General features: G+C 50.1%; 4 protein-coding genes across 4 annotated transcripts; 3 read left to right on the forward strand and 1 right to left on the reverse strand.

The window, feature by feature from the left end:
- Positions 1-105: 105 nt before the first annotated feature.
- On the forward strand, positions 106-922 carry HO133_000727 (uncharacterized protein; the record flags this gene model as incomplete). Its single annotated transcript, XM_037291664.1, has 4 exons — positions 106-108; positions 206-304; positions 477-714; positions 798-922. 4 exons carry the CDS (start codon positions 106-108, stop codon positions 920-922), a joined length of 465 nt encoding a protein of 154 aa, XP_037152026.1.
- Positions 923-1,596: 674 nt separating this feature from the next.
- On the reverse strand, positions 1,597-9,652 carry HO133_000728 (uncharacterized protein; the record flags this gene model as incomplete). Its single annotated transcript, XM_037291665.1, has 9 exons — positions 1,597-1,982; positions 2,035-5,663; positions 6,601-6,715; positions 6,769-6,826; positions 6,881-7,090; positions 7,144-7,475; positions 8,690-8,723; positions 8,993-9,404; positions 9,465-9,652. The coding sequence occupies 9 exons, from the start codon at positions 9,650-9,652 to the stop codon at positions 1,597-1,599; spliced, it is 5,364 nt and encodes a 1,787-aa protein (XP_037152027.1).
- Positions 9,653-13,249: 3,597 nt separating this feature from the next.
- Positions 13,250-14,654, forward strand: HO133_000729 (uncharacterized protein; the record flags this gene model as incomplete). Its single annotated transcript, XM_037291666.1, has 7 exons — positions 13,250-13,270; positions 13,326-13,464; positions 13,516-13,623; positions 13,676-14,013; positions 14,064-14,420; positions 14,468-14,588; positions 14,635-14,654. 7 exons carry the CDS (start codon positions 13,250-13,252, stop codon positions 14,652-14,654), a joined length of 1,104 nt encoding a protein of 367 aa, XP_037152028.1.
- A 2,469-nt stretch (positions 14,655-17,123) lies between these two features.
- Positions 17,124-18,927, forward strand: HO133_000730 (uncharacterized protein; the record flags this gene model as incomplete). Its single annotated transcript, XM_037291667.1, has 3 exons — positions 17,124-17,613; positions 17,663-17,684; positions 17,745-18,927. The coding sequence occupies 3 exons, from the start codon at positions 17,124-17,126 to the stop codon at positions 18,925-18,927; spliced, it is 1,695 nt and encodes a 564-aa protein (XP_037152029.1).
- Positions 18,928-19,227: the final 300 nt, after the last annotated feature.

Genomic DNA, 19,227 nt, shown 5'->3' on the forward strand with positions numbered 1-19,227 from the left:
GAACTCGTGCTTGCTCAAGCATGAACTCAACTACTTTTCTTCTCAAACCATTACGCTCTTTGAGGATCTCCGACAATTCAAACTGAACAAGAACACTCAGTCAAGATGGTACACCTTCCTCCATCCTTCCTTGCATCATGGGGAGAATGATGTGTGTGACGTACAATGGCACAAACCCGTAGCTAACTCCTCCTCACCCTTCCAGTCGGACGGAGAAGAGCCCACCTCGCCCACCCCGGCCGAAGACCCCGAGACCGTCGATGTCGCCGCCGACGCGCCTGCCGCCGGTGGCAGCTCTCAGATGGTGAGTTCCGACTTCCCCAATCATCCTCTCCTACTGGACACCCGAAACCAACTTCGCCCTTCCTTCCCTTCCCTTCCCTTCCCTCCCTCCACCCCGTCACGTCCCAACTACCCACCTCCAATCCCGCCCCGAAAGAAATCCTCCAAACTAACCCCCAAACCCAACCCCGCAGACCACCCTCGAAGCCCTCAAAGGCGCCCTGAAGCTCGCCCTCATCCACGACGGCCTCGCCCGCGGCCTCCGCGAAGCCTCCAAAGCGCTCGACCGGCGCCAGGCGCACATGTGCGTGCTGAACGAAGGGTGCGAGGAGGAGGCCTACAAGAAGCTGGTGGTGGCGCTGTGCGGGGAGCACGGGATCCCGCTGATCAAGGTGCCCGACGGGAAGATGTTGGGGGAGTGGGCCGGCTTGTGTGAGTGGTCTTCCCGCTGTCTCTTGGCTCCGTGACGAAAAAATGGGGCATCGAGGCTGATTGCGGTTCGGGGGGGAACACAGGCGTGCTCGACCGCGAAGGCAACGCCCGGAAAGTCGTCAATTGCTCTTGCGTCGTGGTGCGGGATTGGGGCGAGGAGAGTCAGGAGCGGTCCATCTTGATCAATTACTTCGCGACCGAGCAATAGAGAGGCATCCATAGACTCTTTGACGGTTGGTTGGTTGGTTGGTTGATTGGTCATCGAAGGAGATAAAAGGCCAGTCGCCAATGGAGATGGTCTGAGATGGAGACAAATCTGGTGGATGGGTTGAAGTGGTTGAGAAAAAAAAATGCAAAGTCTTTGAGATTTGAGATTTGAAGGAGGTTTTTCTAGATCATTTCTCTTCTTCGATGATGCTTTACCGAGGCTGCCTGCATAGATGGCAAGTAAAATGGACTTTGTATTCTACTTTCTTGAAATACAGCTCGCTGTAGCCTGAGGTCATTTTACAGATCATGCGTCTGGCTTTGCGCTTACACCTACAGATGGACCTAGTTTGACATGACCTAGTTACTCTTCACTGATTATGAAAGAACAAGGCTTCTTCTAATGGGAAAGCAAGTCATCATGGCAATCGTCAATTACCGGCATTGGATTCGAGAGAGCTTCAGAAAGCATGGCTAAGGTATAGAGCAATATGTACAGCACTCGTGCCCGAGCTCAAGCGAGAGCATGATGTACATAAACGATACGGTATCACAGGAGCCACAGCCATCCAACGCTGACACGTACGTCATAACCAGCAACGCAAGCGTAGTACCAGCGTAGCATTCCCCATACCATCATTTCACGCCTCATCCATCCTCACCGATACCTCTTCCTCAGCGATGCCCGTTCGTCATATTTCCGTTCATAATCGGACTCGCCGCCGCTTCCTGCTTCACAACCTCTTCTCCACCACTGACACCAGGTCTATCCCATGTACCTCCTCTCCCGAATGGGAATTCATGTAATACCATTGCTCTTGTACCCAGTTTTATGCCAGCGAGGTGCTGATGTCTCGGTACAATATCCATGAACTCAGATAGCTTGATCCAGAAGACGTGTTTCAGGTCAAAGAACTTAGGGCGTGTTTCTTCGTCAAAGCTGTAGACTTCGGTAGGGGAGAGAAGAGAGGGAGGGATAGCTTGGGACATAGGATTGCGTAATTGGCGCCAGAGGGAGCCTTGGTGGTTCATGGTGGCAGGGAAGCGGGTCCAAGCGGTGTCTGCGGTGTGTATTAGGCTGGCTGCAAGTGTGAGATTAGATACGAGACTTACATTGCGAAAGCTCCAGATCCTTGATGGCCAATATTGGCGCAGCCTGGATATTCGCAATCCACCTCTCCTCCGCCATCTGTGGCTCACAACCAGGATCCAGCTCCTGAGTCGTGACTGTCCGCAACGGTAGCCATTTGGCAACCTCCTTCGCAGTCCTTGTATCCTCCGGACTTAGCTCGGCGGCTCTCCTCAAGCCATTGGGTAGGGATTGTCGACGAAGTCGCTCAGCCTCCTCTTGTGCTTGCATGCGACGTTTGCTCTCACGTTCTTCGAACTCTCGGCGCTTACGTTCTTCATTTTCTTTGCGTAATCGGTCCTGCTCCACTTTCCGTTGCTGCATCTCATCGTCCCGCTTCTTCTTGGCGATACGGTTCTCCTCCTCTTCTCGCTCCATTTGTTGTTGTCGCTGGTCCTCTTCAGCTTGACGTTGAGCCTCGAGGCGGGCGTCCTCTTCATCCCGGGCAACGCGGGCTTTTCGTTCAGCTTCCTCCACCTCAGCTCGAGCTTTCCGTTCGAGCTCGGCTTCAGCCTGCCGTCGCTTCTCAGACTCTATTTCTTCAAGTCGCTCCTCCTCTTCCTGTGCAGCTTGGCGCTCACGCTCACGGTCTAGCCTTTCTTGACGCAACATATCTTCTTCCACTTGTTTCTGTGCTCGCATATCGTCTAGATCTGGTTGTTGTTGTTGTGAAAGCGCTTGATCTATACTGTTCACAGGCGAGATAAGTGTGGAATGTATTCTAGACTCGATTGGAGATTTTGTCACAGGCGAAGCAGTATTGCTACCCATAAATGCTACCGGCGCCGTACCTTGAGACACAGTAGGAGATGGGCCAGCTGTAGGGCTCGCGATCATGTTTGCTACCATCGCCGGCCCCGGTCGAAATGAGCGATCACGATCTTGGTCGATTGCGTTGCCTTGGGAGTCAACTCGTCGTTTCTTCTTTCTGACCGCCTCTGTCGTCCCAGGTAGATCGGTCTTGCTGGCTCGTGGGCTAACACTCATACGATGACGCTTCTTCCCAAGTTCGCTCTTGACATTTGTCGGCTCTTCGGACGATGCCTTGCTGATCTTCGCGGTAGATTCGGAGGCGTCACTCGACTTCCTCTGTCGCCCTGAGATGGAGTCACCTGAAATGCGTCTGGTTGAATCATCCCTTGCTTCGGCAACTTGACTTGCCCTCTGTTTTAGATCTTGATCAGTCTTGAAATCGTTGCCAGACATCAATCTGCGCTTAGGTTTTAGACTGTCTGCACGATTGATTGCAGGACGTGCAATGTCACTATTTGATTTCCTCTCTTTGTGCTTAGGCTTCGGAAGTCCCAAAGCATCTGAGTCTCGATCCGACGCGATGGCTGAGTCTTGTTGCTTTTTGAGATCATCTCCCAGATGTCTTGATCCTGTTCCCTTGTGTGAAGAATCCTTTCTGACCCCTTCCATTGGATCATCGTCTGGTGAAGGCTTAGTCTTCCGTACCTTTCTCGAGTCACGCGGAGAAGAGGACGGCTCAGAAGAATGCTTATTCGAGTCGGCTCGCTTCGGGCGGACCTTGCGTGGCGAGTTGTTGTTGCTTCTACGGCCTCCATTTGGTCTGTAGTTGTCATACGCCTCTTTCAGAATATCGTTTTCTTCTTGCCATTCTGAGCCCTGTCTCTCTTTCGATATCTCGTAGTATGTAAGATCTCTAAAACGCCGACGAGTTGGATCGAAGCCAGGCTGGCTCAACAGCAACTGTATCACGCTGATATTGCCCCGGCCAATCGCCGCCAACATTGGAGTGCTATAAGCAGGCTTATACTCTCCTGAGCGTAAAGGTTCAGGGTCCGGATCCAGGTTCCCAATAGCCATCATCAAATTGAGTACCCCATCGTGTCCACCTCGCGCTGCCGCAAGGACCGCTTCAGTGTCGACCTTGGGACGCATCTTGAGAATGTGATCCACGATAGTCAGATCTCCTTTTCCAGCGGCATCGCGAAGTCTCTCTGGGGTTGGGTTGACCCATAAAAGTGCATCGTCGGTCGGTTGGCTCCTTGCCGTCCTTCTTCTTACTCCTAGGGCCGGGGGAGGTGGGCTCCTCGTGGGACTGGCACCTGAAGCACCCGTCGAAGATATTTCAACATCTCTTGAGCCCGTACTATGCCTGTGGTGGTCCTCTGAGGGTCTTCGTAAAGATTCTTTCTCCCTTTTGCTTGCCATCAGGGTTTCCCGTATGTCCTCCGCTTCCTCATCCTCGGCTGGGATCAATTCCAAAGGCTCTTGTCCCTTCGCATTCTTTTGTCTTGGGTCCAGTCCCGCCTTGAGCAGTAGCCTTACCACCTCTAGATGTCCGTTCTCAACCGCGTCGATGAGAGGCGTGTCTTTGTCGATATTCTTGGAAGTGGTGTCGCAGCCAGCGTTCAAGAGAAGTTGGACGACCTCAACATCTCCCTCGAGGGCGGCAATCTGTAATGGTGTGTTTCCGGCGTTGTCGGGAACATCAATATCCTGCGGTCTTTCCTTCAACCATTTCTCTGCTTCACAAGCATCCTGGGCACAGGCCCTGGCAAGTAAAGTCCGCCCACTCCGGTCCCGGTTCTTCTTACTTGATATTGGCATCTTAGCTGGTGACATTGCGTGGCCGTCGGCGGAAGTGATCTTCTGCAGGTGATGACGACTGTGAACGGAGCTGCTATCATCAGAATCAGGGTGAGTATCTTCAGAGGCCTTTCTTCGACGCTCCACGTGTAAAGGCGCTGGGACTTTTCTTCGCTTGGTCACGCCGTTGGGGTGAGAGATTGTTGATTGTATAGATTGTGCCCTGTGGTTGTTACGTGCAGGTGGAGATTCAGATCGATGAGCGGGTCCGTCATAATGTGTTGCACTTCGAGTTTCGCGTCGCTTTCGTGAATTCGCCAGTCCAGCTTCTCGATCACTCTTCCCTGCTTGGTGACGACTGTGGCCGCTGTCACTCCCACTCCTTTGTTTCTTAACCCGTTCTTCCAGCTGTGGAGCGACCTCTTCAAACGGAGGAGATGATCGCGATCGATCGGACGCACTTTCAGTTGCCTTAGAGGAATGGACTGCTTGAACTGGTGATGAAATGGTAGAGCTGAGGTTGCTCGAATTTCCGGTATCTGGAACATCACCACTCCCATTTGTTGGTATCGTTCTTTTCCGTTTCAACGATGGCGTACGACCATTGTTTTCTCTACGTCCTTCACGCTGGTCTTCTCGTATTGTTGGGAGGTTGTCCGATGGCCCATTGGCTACAGGATCTGCTACGCTGGCCTCTTCCAGCTTGATAGCCTTCCTCGTCATTTGTTCCTCACCCTCCTCTTTTCCAGACAAAACCACCGTCTCTGCTTCGGAATCGCTCTTGTCCATTGCCGAATTTCCATTACTGCGATTGATAGGCGTTCCATTGATATGTGCAATAACAGGAGACGGTGCGTTATCTCGAGGGTCCAAAGCCGCTGGAGCCGCTGCTACATTGTGGGATTGCTCAGCCTGGTCTGTTTGTGTCACAACCTCACCAGAGTCAACAGGCTTCGATATCGCCAATGGATCATCGTTCATATCGATCTCTCTCTGTATCTCGCCAGAATGAATCTCATGTTGGGCCGTTGTGCCTTCGAGTCCCTGTTGCCTTGTCCTATGCGCAGACAAGCAACCAACCGGTTTTCCCTTTCCAACGTGAGGCTATCGATACGCTCAACCGACAGTAATCTTTTCTTCGATCCTAGCTTCGAATGGGTTTGGCGACTATGGAAGTTGTTCCTTTCAAGGCTGCTTTGAGGTTGTGATGTTTGCAATTGATTGTTGAGATTCTCCGGTCGCAATTCTTTGGGGACTTGCCTCTGGCGGAATGGGGGCGGCAACTTTTGCCGAGTTTTTAGCATGAAACTGAGGGGCTGCTCCCCCTTTACTTTGCCAATACAAGCTGGATCGCAGCACTCTAACACTCCTACGACAAAATCATTACTAACATCACGCCTCGATCTTCTTACGCGGGCAGTCACTTCCTGTTCGACCGGGATACCCGAAATGCACGACTCTCTCCAATACTGGACTCAGACAGCGCACACCGAACCAGAAGCCCAAGCCCAAGCTCTTGCAGCTAGGATTGGCCTCGAAATTCCCCAAGGCACCACGCGTGGCTTTCAATCGGGCCTGGGAAGAGGAAGCTCTAAGAAAAATCCGAGATCTCAATAGGATGTGCGAGGAGCAGGGCATTTGAATAGCATTCGGAACATAAAGTGGAATGCATAGGATCTTCGGCATCGAATGCTCTCCTGGTATCAAGCACCAAGCGAGAATGACTCCCCGCTAGATCTGAATTCTTGCCAGTCGAATGGAGAATTGGAACAGCCGGACAAGAAGTTGCAGTCAAGTCGGTACAACCTAATTGGACATTAGGTATTTAATGCATTCCAGAGCAATGAACAGTCCCGCTAGAACAACGGAACAGACGTGTGTCGAATGGTCACTCTGTTTCGCAACACCACTCCAAGGTCCAACAATATCCTGAGAATCTCAGCTTGCTCTACACTCAAGGCCCCATTACACTTTGTCCGCATGTTTTCCCTCACTTCAGCCTTTGACCCATCTCGGAATAAAGGTCATACTGGATCACATGCTTCGCTCTTCCTGTCTCCTCATCAAAGACCTGACACCCTTCTGTCGCAGCGTTCGGGGGAGCATACACTTGGCGTGTCAGCTCCGCACACAAGTGCAAAAAGCACAGCGTCTGGACTTACGATGCAGAGATACGGCATATTCCTCGGGGTCAGGATTCATGATTTTGTGAAGCCCGTGCTATATCCTGTATCAGCCGGCTTCATCAGAATGTTCCCAGCCGACACGACTGACATTGTCCGAGATATAGGCCACATCATCTCGACTCAACAGTGTTGATTTTTGAACCTGCAGAGGCGAATGCTGCCGTTCTTCGGTCACCTTTCGCTCTGGCCACTTGTATTGTGTCTCTTTCAATGATCCTTGAAGGATTTTCATCACGCAATGTGAACCAGTATGATCATGTACCGGGCTTTCCTTGCCTGGAGTCCAGACTAAAATGAGCTGCAACATCATAGTCAGATCTGCTACGCCTGTCATCCCACGTGCCAACGTACGATGTTACACTTGCCGGCACCGCGTTCAACCATGTTCCTCGTGAAACACAGACCCCCATCCCCATGAGCGTATTTCGCCCAATCCAAACGTTCTGAGCGATACTCTTCCATCCGTTGGATTACGGCGTTCGGATCGCAGATTTCCGAGAAAGCTAAACTTTGTGCTGTATCCATGTACCCGCTGAGCTCCTGGACGAGGCTTTGGAATCCATCAAGCTTTCGACCTTGTGCGTTCGTTGAGGGCTTTTCGGCGCTCTTGATGATATCAGTCATGTTGAAGTCGTACAATCTGTCGATAATGCAGTTCAGCAGCTCGGCAGATTGGAATAGCGCTGCAATAGTGCTATGAAAGGACCAGGAGTAACTCTGTTATTATATCACTGATCATTTGCGAGTAAAGTGCATTGGTGCGCCTATGTGCATAATATAGGTTCCAGCCAGCAGATGCGCTGTGCAGGATGGAAGGGGGAGATTAGCAGCAGGGTTTCCAACAGGCAAGAGCCGCGGGTACTCGTATTCACTAGGATTTGCAATCTTTAAAACCTAATTCCTATAATTTATTATTTCACAACAATATAATTAAAAACTAGAAAAAAAAATACAAAATATACAAAATATAATTATTAGAATTTTAATTTTTTCTATAGTCGAGCTTAGATTGATAAAGTTATATAATAGTATATTGAGATATAATTATTAAAGTTTATTACGCTATTATATAAATTAATTATTATTACCTCTATTTTAAAAACTCTTAAAACTATAAAAATTGTATTTTATATTCTCGTAGGGTTTTTTTCAAGTCTTTTATCATTATGTTATAGAATAATGAATTATAAAGATTAAGTTTTAGAGAATGTAAATCCTAGTAGACTGCAAACCCTAGTGAATACGAGTACTCGTATATACCCGGAAGTGCCCGATACCTGATAATGCATGGTCTAAAATCCACTTATAAAAAACCCAAAAAATTAAATGATAGAATGTGAGATAAGGTTTCTAGAGCTTCAAGAATCTTGTAAATCGCAGTTGTATTGATAACGCTGTATATTAGTGTAATAAAATCTATCTGAATCCTGTAAGCCCTACGCCGCGGTAAGCCCGGGGTGAGTTTTCGGGAGGGTATCCCCCAAAACTCACCCCCGGATTCGTCGGATTTAAGACCGTGCATTACCAGGTATCGGGCACTTCCGGGTATATACGAGTACCCGTTGCCAATCTCGGGGATAATGCCTTGATGCTGTCAATAATTAGGTAGCACGGGTAGGTACAGTAGGCACGCTGGACATGAAGAGTTACCCATTCTTTACATTCCCTACAGTCAAACATCGATATTGGAATCTTGCTCTATCTCCTGGCTACATAAACAAAATTCTTGAGATGGGAGCTTGGCTTGTCGCTTGGAGGAAACGGTTTGCGTTTTATGCCAAGCCTGTCAGCAGGAAGTAGCTTATGGTATATGATGACTGTATGAGGCAGCTGCACTATATAGCTGGCCCATGCGTATTCGCAAAAGATGATACAATTCGAGGATCACATCACTTACTCGTGTACTCAATGCGTTGCCTCTTTCTCGCGTCCTGGCAAATGTATGTAATACTCACTAGTCGCTCAACTCGGCGATAGGAGTTCAATCACTAACAAAAATGAAAACCTCCATCCTCGAACCCATCCCAAATATGCAAAAAAGCTCAGGCAGCAAGCTTGGGGATCTTTTTAAGGACGAAAACCCCATTCATACCACGTTTCCCAGGGCACCACTTCCCAAGGACAATGAGTTGCGTGGATGCTCTCGAAGTCGTTCTTTCCATAGGCGTTTCGAGTACGGAGATCGAGACCATCATTTCACAATCTCAACCACTCCCTTCGTCGTCCCATTCCTCGTCCACCGGACCGTCCCATTCCTCCCTCCACCAGCGTGCACCGCATCAGCCCCCATCTCCCCAACCCCGACCAAGCCCACCACTCCATCCCAGATCCGGAACTCGCTCGCTCTATACCTACCCCTCAGGTAGAGCCCATTGTACAGCCCCGCCGCGGCGCCTTCCAGGAAGCTCCAGGTCAGATGCCGCCCTTGGGCCGAGCGGGCCGCGATGAAAGCGCCGTAGCCCTGGTTGTACACGAACGGGTCCTGGGATGCCGGGAGCACGCAGTCGCCTGTGGAGGCGATGGTGGAAGTGATGTGGTCGTAAGCCGAGAGGATGGTGACGGACATGACGGCCGGAGGGAGGGGGGGACCGAGGATGAAGTGGATGGTGGTGCTGCGGTCTTGTCAGTCGTTTGCTACGTAGGTTCCTCACGTGGTTACGTGTGGTGCTTACGTCGTGCCGGGGATCGGGTAGTCGACGATCTCTACGGCATCAGGTCGAAGGTCGCTGGAGGGTTGAGGATGCCTGTGAATTTGTAAGGTAAATGATTCAGCGGTCGTGTTTGCTGAAGCTGGGGCTGCCGAGCCTGTTGGAAGGTTTCGGAGCCAGAGGAGAGTTAGGAGCACGATGAAAACGTCCATAGCAGAGGTTGACGGTTTATTGAAGTTTGCAAAGGTTTTAGTATTGGCGGCATTTTCAAATAGGTTGGTAACATAATTGGAACAAATTGATAAGAGACTTTGTCGGCAAAACAGGTGGACACGCGGCTGAAAATTGAAGCTTTAGAAATCAGGTTACAGCACATTCGAGACGTAGGGAATGGTGCAGATGAGAACTTGGCAAGAACTTTTGCGCTTGATTAGTATTTAAAGAGAAATGGAGGACGCGGGACAGTGCCATGCATCAGGTGAAGTGCGACGGCAGAATTGTTCCCGAGGCGGTTGGTTTTCGCGCTCCACCAGAAGAGGCAGGGCTCTCCCTCTGGCGAGCCGCTCCAGATATGTCATAATAAGAAGACCAGTCGCATTTGTGGGGGCGCATATGGTACAGCGAACACTGACATCCGCACTCCAAATGCACAATGAAGCATAGAAACTCGTCGGTTGAGCATGTGCTAGTCAAAGCCTATTGATATCCGTAATCTAGCGAGCACAGCGAGTGATGAGCACCTGAGCCTTTTGCCTTGGAACATCGGCCATCAGCCATGAAGCCTGCAGCATTCTTGATGAATGAAGGGAACAAGAAGTGGTGGCTGCATCACTCGAGGTATTTCCAGCGGTCGCGAGGGTGCTCCGGGCATGCATTGCGCATAGAGACAAGCCTCGCTCAACCTCCGTGGCACCTTTCTCGAGCCATACAATCTTTCATTGCCTCACTCGTAGCTACCATTTCCAGCGAAATGCCACGAAACTTCCGCAAGAACCAGCTCTCAGCAACGTCAACGCGAGCGCAACCATCTTCCAATTTTTCTACCATTGGCTTCCGCGAGGCGTGGGTCTTCAGCTGGACCTGTCCTCCATGACTGAATGTTTTCACCACAACAGATGCAGCAAGGTCACTCTTGAACACTACATCGGCAATACAGATATATGCAGGGTCAGCCTCTGGCATATTGGAATGCTGTAAAAAATTCAACTGGCATCACTTGTATTTCTGACTGTTTGAGCAACTCTAAATTTTCACCTGAAGCAGACTGTATGGTTGGACACTCTGCCATGGAGACACTTAACAGATCTTTGAGGAGAGTGGCGCGACGCGTGTGCATGGACACATAATCGAGATGCTTTTGCAGCTCATCATCTCAAAGCGCATGCCAGAGCACGGAGAGAAGCTGCGCTAAGGTGATCTTCTTGGTTTTGGCCCACTGTTCGCAGATCAGTGCAAAAGGATCGCCACTCCCAATCTTGGTGGCTGCGGAGGTGATGACTGCATCCAGATTATCGACCGCGAGATTGGCATGGGTGTCCAATTGACAGTACTGTCCACGAAAATGGCTGTACAGAGGGTAAATCCTCTCAGTATTCCTTTCGCTTACAATTTCTTTGGCTATGTAAAGCCTGCTGGATCTTTTATTGGGGGCAACTTCGAGACGCTGATTCCAGATGTGAGACGGAACCACTTCAAGCAGTCTTCAGGTGTGGTGGGTAGGCCCTCAACGAAAAGAGTTGGTGGGTTGTGGACCGAGATCAAGTACTCCATGTCCCGCCACGCTACCGGTAGAAGGTTGGACTTCCTTGCTGCGTTGTATAGGTGGGCGGTTGACAATATGGTCTTGTAGGTCATTGCAAGGGCGACCCCCAACTATCGACTTTCGATTTCACTTCAGTAAGTCAGTAAGCCGCAAAGGATGGTATGATGTTTGAGTAGGTAGAATGGTGGCACATCAATTCCTTCGTCTTGGGCGTTTATTTCGATAGCTTTTTGACCGTCTTCGTAATGAAATGTTTTTGACCCAGTCGTTCACGAGGCTAACGAATGTCACAGTCCCACCGTTTTGTTTCTGGTGCCAGCCCTCTCGTCGACTATGACACTTCCTTGATGATATCTGAGGCAGCAAAACTCTTTCGGGAGGAATTCTAAGTCGCGAGACATGTCTTTAGGAGCAGAGAAATCTTGAAACATGTCTGATGGCCCACAAAACAGCATGAATGGGGAAGAATGGCCTCGGAAAGTATAACGTACTCGATTCTCGGAGGTATTGCCAAACAGTATCCGTCCCCTGACTACTTGCGGCGGTGAGATCCTGAAGTCCGTGATGCATGTGTGCTCACAGAAGCCACTTGATATCCACCATAAGCTGGATAGCAAACACAAGCCACAATGAGATGTGTTGATTGGTCTCAAAGTCTCTGAAGTAGCGGGTGATCTCGTGCGTCGTCGAAGGCTGGATTGTTATAACCTTGTTGAACACAGACGACACCGAGCACGCAAGGCTGATGAATCTTCGGTCCTCTTCGAGCTTGTCTTTCGCCAACATCTCCTCGCGCGCTCTGCTCCAGTCTCAGGTATCGTACCCGTACCAAATCATCTTACGGGCCTAGAGACTGTACAAATCCTCTTCAGGAAAACAGGAAACAGGCCAACTGATTCTCTAGGTTTGCTCGTAAGTCTTCATGTGAATATAGTTCCCTGGATTTCGCGATCCGTGATACCTTCCTCGCAGATAGGCGCCTGAAAGCAGTAGATGAAGTCCATTTCGTCAGGGGCATCAGGCCAATGCTTGATCGAATCTAGGTGCTCTTTTGTGCTACACTGAACCATGTAGATAGCCATATTAGTCAATAACGAAGCAGAAGAAAAATCCGTGCGCACTGCTCGGTACTCTGACCATGTCTTGCGTATGACTTCAAAAATTGCTTCGAGATCTCAGAAAAATACAATGGATGAAAACAGAACCTCATCGTAGAGAGATGCCTTGGTGTGATGGATACCGACAATGATGGACTCGGGCTGTCGACCGCATCGTTGGGCTCTTCGAGGCTCAAGGCTTCGAAGATTTTGGCTGCTACCTTTCCCTTTGGATCTCTGTTCTCCTTTTCATCGCGCTTCTCTTTTGGCACTTCACGGTCTTGTTGGCGTAGGATGTCTTTGACTTGCTGAAGGACGTTGACAAAATGAAGGTGGCTTCCATTCTAGGCCCGTGATACCCCAGCTCCTTGATCCACCCAGTGGGAATACTCCTTGCGAAGTGAGATGACATTATCAAGAAGAGCAAGAATGTTAGAGGGCGCCTGGATCGTTTGCTTTGTAGACTTGACAACGATCTCTGCTAGTTAATAGAGTCTCGGATTGGTATAAGGTACATACTCTCTTCTGTCTAGGCCGAGGCGTTCACAGCGGCTTTACCCGCCTTCTTCTTGGCCATGTTAAGGAGACTTTGCCCACAATTCTGTACAGCTTCAATAAGCCATGTTGTGAACTTTGTGATTCCCGACTTATAACGCTTGTAAGGTAAGTATTAAATCAGAGGTCTGCATCCATGATGATCCTTAGCTCGCCCCAGCAAGTAGGCTCATTGGCTATCGTGGTTGGTCGCCGTTAGAACGTCGAGCTAGAGTCACAACTAAAGTGACCAGGAGAACAAGTCTGATGGATGAACTTCGGGGTTTTCAGCAAGGCTAACTATTCGGCTCTTGGCAGCGGACATAGTTTACCCCCCCCACCCCACATTCTTCAACCTTCTCCAGACTTTTTCGAGAAGATTCGTAGAGAAGTATTACTTGCAGCAGATACTCAAAATGGCGACCACTGTGGATAAGGTGCATCTCATTTTTGTGAGAAGGCGAGCCCCTTTGCTAACAGGCTCTTGCACAGATCAAGGACATCGAGGCCGAGATGGCCAAGACGCAAAAGAACAAGGCTACGAGCTACCATTTGGGTCAACTGAAGGCCAAGCTCGCCAAACTAAAGCGGGAGCTTCTTACACCACAGTCCAGCGGAGGTGGTGGAGGCTGTAAGGAACACCAAAGGTCTGAAGAGGAAGCACGGTTCTAACTGCTGACAGCTGGATTCGACGTTGCCCGGACGGGCGTTGCTAGTGTTGGGTTTATAGGCTTTCCATCCGTTGGCAAGAGTACGCTCATGAGTAAATTGACGGGGCAATTTTCAGAAGGTCGGGCGTGCTGCGAGATGAAGGGAGTGCGGGCATGCTAACGCTTCTGCAGCGGCTGCATACGAGTTCACTACCCTGACCACTGTACCTGGCCAAGTCCAATACAACGGCGCTGCTATTCAAATGCTCGATCTACCGGGTATCATCCAAGGAGCCAAGGATGGCAAAGGTCGAGGTCGTCAGGTCATTGCTGTTGCCAAGACGTGCCATCTTATTTTCATTGTCCTCGACGTCAACAAACCCCTCACTGACAAAAGAGTCATCGAGAACGAGCTCGAGGGTTTCGGTATCCGAATCAACAAGGATCCGCCAAACATTGTCTTCAAGAAGAAAGACAAGGGTGGCGTCAGCATCACGAACACGGTCCCGTTGACCCATATCAGCCATGAGGTTGCTCTTCCTTCGCACGCTGATAGAGCCAAGCTGACGTTGTCGGGTAGGAAATCAAGGCAGTGATGGGCGAGTACAAGATCTCATCCGCTGATATTGCCATTCGCTGCGATGCCGAGATCGATGACCTGATTGATATTTTGGAGGCGAAGAGCAGGAGCTATATCCCTGTAATATATGCCCTCAACAAGATCGACTCCATATCGATCGAGGAGCTCGACCTAATATACAGGATCCCCAACGCGTGTCCCATCAGCGCTGAGCACGGCTGGAATGTCGACGAGCTGTTGCAGCAAATGTGGGAGAAGCTTCAGCTCCGGCGTATCTATACGAAGCCGAAGGGCAAGTCTCCGGACTATAACACGCCTGTCGTATTGAGGAAGAACGCTTGTAGCGTCGAGGATTTTGTAGGTGATGCTGTCTTGTTCATCGGTCTGTGCTGATAACAAGTCAGTGCAATGCTATTCACAAGACTATCGTGGAGCAGTTCAAGCACGCGATCGTGTATGGACAGTCGGTGAAGCATCAACCGCAGAGGGTGGGTCTATCCCACGAGCTTGCCGATGAGGATATCAGTAAGTGTCCAAAAGAGCCATCCGTGTCTCATTCTCATAGTTGCAGTCACGATCATAAAACGATAATAGTACTGAATGAGACAATCGGACGGGGGATTCGCAGTCCAGGAGAATAGTGCCACAGTCCTCCTATTGCCCTCATTGCCGAGTCAACAAGATTCAGAACCATGAATCTAAGACGAGCGTGGCAAGGGCTGGGCTTACGCTCCGGAAAGTTGCCACCCTCGCCGAGTGGCTCTTACACCCAAGGATGATGCCAACATAGAACAAGACTCCAGATCGAGAGTACCGAGAATGTGAGCATTCATTCAGGAAAATGGAGCGCTTTGACCGTCCAAGATTACATGATCCCTGAAAAAGGAGATGGCATCAATCATAGTCTCACTGCAAGACCCCCTAGGATAGGAAATGAAAAGATCGAGATCTACTTGTCAGGTCAGTATTGATGCTGACGCAAGACCAAAAAGCCGTTTCCACAGATTCGAGGTCTGCGTTTAGCGATGTTGAAGCCCAATGTTCGTCATCATGATCCGAAGTCATGCTGTTTCAGAGCGAGGATTAAGATGGGCATTTCATTAGAAGGAGCCTCATCTTCTCTACGATCATTGCAATCTCCGCACGATCTCCGCATGATCATCATTTCCGATGTACAGGCAACCGCGAATGACCTCCATTTGAAGCATTGCACGACATACAATTCGACACGAGGCAGGGAAGGGAGCACTGACGTTTTATGTAGTCAAGCGGAGCAGAAGACCATTTCGAGGCAGTGGATTTTGATAGCGGGATGGGCAATAATATCGACCACTCGGCAGATATGGACACCCTGTTCTGTTGCTGAGTGGCTTTTGAGCAACAATAGCGGTATTTCGTACTGTGAAATGTGGCTTGCCTAGGTTGGACTCTGAGACCGCATGGTAATAATGCCTCTAACGGCTCGACCGCTAGGTGCGGATCAGCAAAAATCAGGTGCCGCATCACGGCCGTTCAGCAGGCTTTGACGCCCAAGTCCTCCCGTTATTCGCCTGAAAAAAAGTCACCTGGCCAGAAAAGACGGAGCATTCAATCCGAACCCATGGAGAGGATCAGATGACAGTCTTTTGGCGATGGCCTATGGAGTCTCTACCAATCTACCAACGCGCGAGTTTAAAATGCAAGTGCGAATTTTCTTTTTGCGAGGCACATCCCACGCCTTATCCCAGAAAATTGCGAGAATGATAACGAAAAGGATTTAGCAAATCGATTTTGAATTCGTTCGATTTTGACTAAGAAATATCGCATTAATCCCATTCGCCCAAGAGAAAAGAAGGCTGGCCAACGGACAGGGCTGGATAACCCAGTCGAAGGCAGGGCTTTGGTAGATCATTTTTTCCAGATCTTCACCTTAAACCGTAACGAGCCGTCAGACTGACGGCTTTTCCCCCTGTTGGACACTCTTGACCATTTTGACTTTATTGAGTCCCGCAATTTATTGAGGTTTATGGGAGTGGAAAGGAAGAAGTGAAGAAATGAAGCTCAGAAGAATAGAAAGAAAAGCCGGTCAGATAGCCATAGCAGCTGAAGGAGAGGGATATTGCGAGTTGGGGGTTGCTCCTTGCTGTTATACTTACTTGGGACACGGGGTATTTCTGGTACTAGCAAGGTATGTTAGGATGCAATGAAAATGTCGGGGGGGGGGCAGGCAAAAAGACCAAATACATAAGTAGGTAACAATAATGATCCAGGTAAAAAAGGGTAAAAAAAAAAGGTAACGAGGGAAATAACATGAAGCGATTTTAGGAGGGCCGAAAAGTGTTCGATTATTACCCGCCCAGTTGCATATAACCTACCGGTGGTACTAAACGTCAAACCGCTGCTAAACAAGTTAATCAAGTACTTAGGCACGTAGCCTCCCATCCCCCACAACCTCAATATTTACTGCTGCATAAAGGGATACACCAACACGTCGATATTTGTGTCAATCTTTTGAAAGAATTCAGGATTCTTGATTTCTGACTTTTGATTGCAATTTCACGGGATATTGCGGTTGGTAAGCCAAGATACAGACAGCCCGAACTGCCCCGCCATCCGCAATCTTTTGGGGGAGAGGGGGGGGGTGTTTCTTTCGGTCAAGTATTCGCGCATGGGCATGAATACTTGAATTGGACTTGTACTGCACTGAGAGACCTGGACTGACTTTGAAACACATCCAGGTACCAGCGTAGAACATTCATTCATATCCATGTCCATCTTCGCATTCACATCCACATCCACATTCATTCATTCATCATTCATTTAATCTTTGCCCTGGACTATCATCATCATCATCACTATCATTCTCTTCCTGCTGGATTTCTTACTGTTCCTGACCTTGACCGCTCACACGGCCTTTTCCATACGGATGCCGGCAAAGGTTCGCGTTCGCCTTACTATCAAAGTACCCCTGGTGCTGCATTAAAGGAATCCAAAGGAACACCTCGGCTGCATGCCCCGCCAAACCGGACGTACTCGCGACAGAACAACTCAACCTACGCTCCGACTGCCCGCCATATCAACATGCACGACTCTTACGCCGTCGATATCAAAATGGAACAGCATTATGGCCTTCACCACGACGATGATTTTGCCACCGCTGCAATGGTCCAAGTTGCCCCCGACTCCCCGCATCACTCTCCGCCAAATGATTACGGCGACTTCGACTTCTCAACTTCGGTACATGCTCAACTGGATTCAATGTACAACCGGCCCTTGCAATCGGCATTTCCCACTCCCCAGCCTTTGCATCCCCTAATCACCATGCCGCAATGGCCTAGTCAGATCACCAGTCCATCGGAAACCAGCAGCCCTCCACCTGTGGTACATCTACAGCCCAGGCCCATCCTGCCACTTTCCAAAACCGTTCCGACCATCCCGAAGCTTGCCACTGTATCACCCAAAGAGAAACCAACGCAGTCCTCATCACGAAGAACACTCACAGATAGCGATCGTCGGAAGATGTGCGAGTATCATAATGAGAACCCCAATGTAAAGCAGACAGAAATAGGCGGTGAGTCCAAATAGATGGAACAAACGGATTTAGCTGATTATTCCTCCAGCCATGTTTGGTGTCGAGAGGAGGTTTGTCAATACATTGCTCTGTCATGAGCGAACCGTGATGCTAATTCATTCCCTTTCAAGTACCGTCTCCAAAGTCTTACGAAATAAAGACAAGTATCTCGTTCAAGAAGAAGGCAATCGATCTCCAATACGAAGATCCAAAAGCAAATTTCCAGATATTGAGCGAACGTTATCCCAATGGGTAAAGAACCGCATCAGTCAGCGACTACCCCTAGACGATAGCACCATCAGAGACCAAGCGCGGATATTCGCGACGACAGTAGGCAGCTCGGAGTGTCATAATCAAGTAAACGATCCTGCTTGGCTGGAACTATTCAAACAAAAGAACCATCTGCCAGGTGCAAAACCAAGCGAGATCAAGGACGAGAACGATGCGCTTTGCCCGGAGACGAAATCTGGCTCGCAGACACCCAATGGCATCTCACCTGTCGGATGGGATGGTCTGCCCATAAGTCCGCCAAAGGAGGAGTTCAACGCCCACAGCCCAGACAACTACATCGACTCGAACAACAACTACGGCCACGCGCATTCGCAAAGCGCAACATCTCTTGGCAGCTGCTTCTCAGAGATCTCCTCTTTCGCCGGCGACTTCCGCAGTCCCACCTCACCTTACTTCTCCCCAATGTCAAGCTGCGGCCCTTCGCCATCCATGCCCGCTCAAAAAATGGCCCGTCTCCCACCTTTAGCACCTGCAGGCGCGTTGCGACGTCGACAGACGGTCCCACTGATCTCGTCGGACTCCTCCCCGGACTCGACAGCCTCCAAACCTCTCCCCCAGTCAATGGCATCCTCCACCCTCGACTCCCCCCACGACGAAATGGACATCTCCCCCCTGAGCGCCACGGACCCCTCCCTGCACCCCTCTCGCTCGTCCACCTCGAACCCGTCCCCCCTCTCCATGGCGCCCCCCTCCAGCATGACGCTCGGCTCCAGCAACCCCAGTTCCGCCGTCAGCGCCAGTCCCCTCACCTCCAACAACTCTCCCTCGTCTCCCCCTTCGCAAGACGAAGCGCGCGCCGCCCTGTCCACGCTCATGACGTTCATCAAGCACCAACCGAACGGCGCGGTCGATCCGCACGATTATCTCGTCATGGGCAAATGGATGCACATGCTCAAGCTGGAAACGGGAGAACTGCCGGGGGGCATGCAGGCGATCCATCAGCAACACCCGATGCAAGGCAGCGAGAGGGCGGACGGGACGGTGCCTATTGGGAGGAAGAGGAGCGAGCATTCGCTGTCGTGATGATCTCTGCGGGGGAAATGTTGGGGCGGGGGGGGGTGTGTGTCGATGGTTTGTTCTATCATAATTGGGAGGAAGTGAGCATTCGCTCGTCTTGACTATACGTTTTCGGAAGGATGTATTGTCGCGTCTTCTATCATGTTCGGGAAGGACGGTCCTCGCATATCTCGCATCGGTATATTTCGCATCTGCAGCACTCTCGCTAAAAAATTTCTTTCGTCTCCCTTTTTTTCTTTTCTTTTTCGGGGGATCATGTCCTCAGCATCGCCATGGATGTCTCGGCGAAGGGAGGATCAGGACCGG

The sequence above is a fragment of the Letharia lupina genome (genome assembly GCF_014066315.1).
Source record: "Letharia lupina isolate WasteWater1 chromosome Unknown contig_11, whole genome shotgun sequence".
Lineage (NCBI taxonomy): Eukaryota > Fungi > Ascomycota > Lecanoromycetes > Lecanorales > Parmeliaceae > Letharia > Letharia lupina.